Source organism: Nuphar pumila, chromosome 3 (assembly GCF_984573655.1).
Source record: "Nuphar pumila chromosome 3, dmNupPumi1.hap1.1, whole genome shotgun sequence".
Taxonomy (NCBI): domain Eukaryota; kingdom Viridiplantae; phylum Streptophyta; class Magnoliopsida; order Nymphaeales; family Nymphaeaceae; genus Nuphar; species Nuphar pumila.
The window spans coordinates 129,893,664-129,899,561 of record NC_143251.1 but is presented as its reverse complement, the minus strand read 5'-3'; the positions used below and the strand labels follow the sequence as shown (position 1 = coordinate 129,899,561).

The 5,898-nt window shown below is 44.9% G+C and overlaps 1 protein-coding gene across 1 annotated transcript; it reads right to left on the bottom strand.

The window, feature by feature from the left end:
• Positions 1 to 1,155: 1,155 nt before the first annotated feature.
• On the bottom strand, positions 1,156 to 3,481 carry LOC149843801 (ethylene-responsive transcription factor CRF3-like). Its single transcript, XM_090001936.1, has 2 exons — positions 3,301 to 3,481; positions 1,156 to 2,454 (listed from the first exon to the last, which is right to left on the bottom strand). Exon 2 carries the CDS (start codon positions 2,368 to 2,370, stop codon positions 1,354 to 1,356), a length of 1,017 nt encoding a protein of 338 aa, XP_089858062.1. The 5' UTR covers positions 2,371 to 2,454; positions 3,301 to 3,481; the 3' UTR covers positions 1,156 to 1,353.
• Positions 3,482 to 5,898: the final 2,417 nt, after the last annotated feature.

Genomic DNA, 5,898 nt, shown 5'->3' with positions numbered 1-5,898 from the left:
TTTTATTATTTTTTAACACATTTTTCATATGTAATCCAATTCAAGTATAAAGTAAGTGCTAAATATATTCTTTTGTTGTTTATTTTGAATTCGGGTCGGGTCGTGTATGCTGTACTACGACGACCACACCAGTCAACTAACTTCATGGAAGTGGTATGAATATAATTTAGGTGAAAGAGCAAGGGTATAAGAGACATTTGGGGCCACAGGGAAAACAGCTGGAGACCAGCTCGCCCAGAACCCACCAACCCCACTGGCGGTCTCGGCGCGTCTTCCGTTGTCGTTCTCGGCCTTCCGAATCCCGAGTCAACAGCGAACTTCGCCCGACCCAGATATTTTTTACTTCCCTTTTTGCCCTTTCCCAGAAATCCCGAATAAATCTCCAAATAAAAAAAAAAACTGAAAAGATTTCTGCCATCGTACGGTCCACCACGATTACTGGAAGATCCAACCGCCCACCAACCGCAGCAACGAACGCACATGCCTCCAGCGTGGTTCGTTATCACGACTACTAACAATGCACGTGCGAAGAGCAACGGCATCCGGTACTCGCAGGTGTAAAAGCGCTGGAAGAAAGGACGACCGTTCGATCTTATACACGTGTCGAAAATCGAGGGAATCGTTCGTACAGTTAGGCTCGCCCCCGCAATAATAACCAAAAATAGATTCCGTGAATCGAATCGGATTCCTGAGGGACGGTTCAGGAATCGGATCGTCTCGGAACGATATTCAAATCAATTTGTATGATATATTATAGTATTTTATCCACAGTGACCACAAACATTTTCAAGGCATTTTTAATCTTTTCTTTCTTTCTTTTTTCTTTTATTTAAAGACTTCATATGTTCATCAGTCTCTTATTAATGCTTTTTAATTGCCCATAAACTCAGCACCATATAAGAAAATATAACTCAGTTTTGTACGAGGATACCGGGTCTAACTACGATAAAAGATAGTTGTCCAACCCAAACCCCAAAACCAGATCCAATACAATACCAAATCCACACGCCTATCTACTAAGAGCTAAAGGGGCGAATTCCGAAACGAGAAGACACGATCGATACGTTCAGCACTAAAAACAACACATAAAAAGGCAAAAAATACAATCAAAATCGAAATTAATTCTTCTTCACACACGCAAAAGTTGTGAACCCCGAGACTATATATCTCTCATTATCTATTTCACTCTAAAATATTAAATACATATGTTTGCATTTTCAAGAAAAAAGAAAAGAAAAAGGAAACTTGGTGAGCCGAAATAAAAACAAGAAATAAAGGACAAAAAGAGGAAGACTTGACGTATCGTCTCGGTGACAACAAAATCCGAGACGAACCGGCAAGGGCGAGACGATCTCACACAGAGGCGAGGAAGGCGTCGGGAGAGAAAAACTCGCCGATCTCGAAGGAGCACTTGTCGACGGACAGCGAGGGAACCGGCGCCGGCCATAGCACCTCCACCGCGCCGAGCGAGCCCAGGAGGACCTCTCCTAGCTCCTCCGCGTCGAGCCCACTGAAGAAGAGACCGGACTCACCCCCGTCGAAGTCGAGTAACCCACCGGGAGAGAACGGTACGTCCCGCGGGAACGAATCGCAGAGCTCGGTCTCCGGCACAGCCGGACGGGCGACGGCTACCTCCCCTTTGGCGGACTTGGGCTCGTTGGAGGAGTTGCAGCGGCGGAGCACCGTGGTCGGGGACGGTAGGCCGAGGAGATCCTCTCCAGAGTTGTATCCCGATACGGTGGCGCGGTTATCGGCGGTATCGGCTCTCGTTTGGGGAGACTCGGTGGCCGTGGTGGTGAAGTTGGTCATGGCGTCCGGGCCGCGGAGTTTGATGGCGGCGGCATCGTAGGCCTTCGCGGCCTCCTCGGCGGTGTCGTAGGTGCCGAGCCAGAGCCGGACCCGGCGAGACGGGTCCCGAATCTCCGCCGACCACTTCCCCCACGGCCGCTGCCGGACGCCCCGAAACTTCCTCCCGGTCGGCGATTCGCCGGAGAGCCGGCCCTTTGGTCGCCTCCAGGCCTTCGAATCCGATATCCGCCGGTTCTTCCTCCCTCCGGAGACGACGGTGGTGCCCAAGGCGGTGGCTGTGGTGGTGGTGGTGGATGGGGAACTCGACGTCTGGAGATCGATCTCGTAGACGTATCGCTTCACTCGGTGGTGCCCGCGGCGGAGGCAAGGCGCTTCTTCGTCGCTCGACGAGTCCGTCGCCTCCGCGTCGGTGACGATGAGGCGGACGAGCTTCGGGGTGGCGAGGACCACCGGACTCCGGCAAGCTCTGTTCCTCGCACTCGAGGACGGCGACTTGGCAAACATCTTGGACCTCGTCCGGTGCTCGGTGTACTTCACCGACGGGAAAAACGAGCAATCCATGCTTCGTTCTCGAGAATGCTTCGGAGTTCAGATTGAAGAAGGGGCGTCCCTCGCTCTCATTTCTCGAAAAATCCTTCCTTCCTCCTGAACTCCCACCAAAAAGAGAAGGAAAAAAAAAACGCATAAATAAATATAAAATATGGAAATGGGAAAACCCACAAAATTTGGAAAACTCTGTGTGTGTGTGTGGGGTGGGGGGGCGTGGCGGTTGAGACTAATTCCTAAAGGGGATTATGAGAAAATCCGAATGGGTCGGCCTAGAAAAGGATGGAGGATGACAGAGATGTTTCGAGTCCGTGTGATGAACGAAACAGAATGGGGGTAACCCATAAACAGAAAAAAATGGAAGACGACGAAGGGGGAAAAGAAAAAGAGAGCATATGGACGGAGAACTCTGAACTCCGGCCATTTGGGGAACCAGACACGGCGAGCTTTCTGCTGAAAAGTTTGGGGTTATGCCAAGTTGGATATACCGTGAACAGGGAAAAACTTCTGGCCTCAGGCGTCCGGCAGATTAACTGTGTCTCTACTATCACCATTAGAGGGTTTTGAGAGAAGCTTTCCCGCGTACTGAGAGAAGAAAATGGCCCCAAATGACAGCCTAAAAGAGCATAAATGAAAGAAGAATACGTATCGTTATGGGTAGACAGTAAGGAAACAAACAACCACAGAGAAGGGAGGAAGTCGAGTACTAAAAGCGATTGCGACTCTTCGATATTCGTACCCGAAGCCTGCGGAAGGATAGGAACGAAATGGGGATTCTGTATGTGTGTGTGTGTGAGAGAGAGAGTACGGGGAGTAGTAGTTTAATTCCTTTTTTGGGGGAAAACCAAGGAGAAATTAGCATTTTCCGGCGTAAAAGCCAAGCAGGAGGCTAAGACGAACCTCATATCCAGAGAGAGAGAGAGAGAGAGAGAGAGAGAGGTTTACCTTTTGCTTCGGTCGGACAGCAGTTGTCAAACAAACAGAAGAAAAGAGAAGAGAGAACTTCTCCTGCGACGGAGCTCTCGACTGGTAAAACCCTGGAAGAGTTTTCCCGCCGAAAGTTCGCAAGAGGGAAAAAAATTCCGGTGACTTTTCCGGCGCGCCGGCGATAAATAAAAGGAAGAGTTTCAGTCAGGAAGGAGTGAGTGAGCGAGCGGATAGTGAGCGCCTTGATATAGCATCATTCTGACTAATTTACCCCTAAACAAAATCCAAAAAAATGACAGCATTTCGCCGCACGTAGCTCGAACGGGGTTAGTGCCGATGGGGATGTTTCCGTCATTCACAAAAGCAAGAGTCCGTTGGCTTTCCAGATTCTAAATGGCAGTTTTCTCCTTTTACTCTATGGAACAGCTCAGGGAAATGTGGGTCATAAATTTATAAGCTTGAGGGTAGAAACATAAAAATCTTTTTTTAAACACAAGGACTATTTTACCCCTAAACCGAGAGCTCTCGAAGGGCCGTTAAACGAGCCGCCGCTCACGGTATGACCTGTTATCTTCACGACACGTGTCCTGTGGGCCCGAGATATATGGGGTGTATGTGGACCAATGGCAAGCTGCCACTCTCTGTTGAGTCAGACGGTGGCTCCACTTTGGTTGGCGTGCCATGATCCGTTCACGTGCTGTATAATTAATTACATAATAACTTGGTAACTATTATTATTTACCTAATTAATTGCATTAAATTAAATTTATGAAAAATCGGTATCGGACCTGTATCGTTTTGGCCAACGATTCAGGTGAATGGGCTGATACCGATACTCAAGTGAATTGTTCTGAATCGGGTAAAAAAATAATTAAAAAAAAATATTACCCGTGAATCAGAACTTAACACATGTTAAAGCTATTAAAAATATATTAAAATAATATTATAAAAATATTTTTAAGTATTTTATATATTTATTAAAAAAGTAGCCGATTCAGGGGTGAAATGTATCTATTTTATATACACTCTTTGCCCTTAGAAATTACCAAAGGCAAGGTTCTTATTTTTTTATTAGCTTTTGTTGTTCGTGAAGGAAAAAATTAGGGGAGTTGGGAAGTTGCAACTTAAGAGGACTTATGTTTGCAAGTGTCAATTGGTCATTTTGAAATACAAGTTATTTTTACTTAAAAAGCTTATTTGTTTCGCAATAATTAATTATAGTTCATAGGCCTTGAGAAATTAATTTGAGTTTTTTTTCTCAGAAGAGAGAAATTAATATCAATTAAAAGCTTGATAGCCTTTTGAAAACTATTCCTTTTCTCTTCTTATTAGTTCGAACACAATTATAGAAAATCACCAAGTGTCACCAATTCGTGTACGCCCACCAAACTTTTAGGGGCGTTTGCATGTCACGAAAAAAGGAGGCTTTCTTTCAAAAATCATGCAACTCCGTGCATTTCTGCAGGTTCCCGCTACTCTTCTCCCGCAAAAATAAGAGCTCGTTTTCAATGTTCCACCCCCCTCCCTTTGCGCATTATGTGTTCAAGCTCAGCTTGAGCTCGAGCCGAGTTTATTTGTTTCAAATTAAAACCATTTGTCAAACAAGCGTAAAGGGCATGATTCAAACACCAGACCTCACGCACAAGTGCACAGCGGCCTAACCACTTGGCAAAACCAGTTGCTGTGACTTTTAGGATACAAAAATTATACATGTCCTAATATTTATCGTTATACAACTATAAACTGAGCTTAATCGAGTTTTAATGATTGATCAAACTTGGCTTGTTTATGTTTAACCAGCCTGAGCTCTTGTTCAAGCTCAACTCGTTTACTTACCCGAACGAGTCCGGGCCAAGTTTAAAAGAGGCAAGTGTATGTAATCAGACTATAAGTTAAGCCACTTTTTGTAATCCATAGTGAACCTTTTGGATGAGCAGCATGGAAGGGACCCCTGACTGATTACAGTCTTCACTCCAAAAGATCCCATCCTTCCTTTAACATAGGATGGGTTCGATCCTAGCCATCCAACATAAGCATCTAGACGGCTAGGATCAGACGACATTCAGGTGAAGATGTCGATCAATCTTACCATTGATTGAATGGCTAAGATTGAATGTAGAATGAAACCCATCTTATGCCTAAGGATGGCCAAGATCCTTGCTCTCTTCACTCGTGGATAGAAGAGTTAGGTTGTCGTTGAGTTTGATTTAGACACACAGGATTTGTTCGAGTCCTAAAGGCCTTTTACTGATGGGCACGACCCTCATAAGGAGTAGAAAACATCAAAATTCACAATTTGTCCTTTTTGGTACAAGTTCCTGTTTGGATCTATTTTTAGCAAATGCTTAAAAAAATAAATCAAAGCACATTTTATAAGCAAGATAACCTTTATTTTTAATTAAATGAATGGATCATCAATTATTTAAATTATAATGATCAAGAAAAGAATTGCATCTGAATCCAGAATCAAATATGAACAAACATATCGATTAGCTATTTTAAACTAATTAGAACCAGATTCAGTATTATACCTAGGGATGGCCGTGGACCGGGGCGAGGGACAAGGTCTCCACCACCGCCCCATTTTCAAATTTTACCCTCGCCTGCACGGGTTTT

Bases quoted from the DNA above. Each gene is read 5' to 3' on its own strand.
- LOC149843801 (XM_090001936.1), bottom strand. From the start codon at position 2,370: ATGGATTGCTCGTTTTTCCCGTCGGTGAAGTACACCGAGCACCGGACG.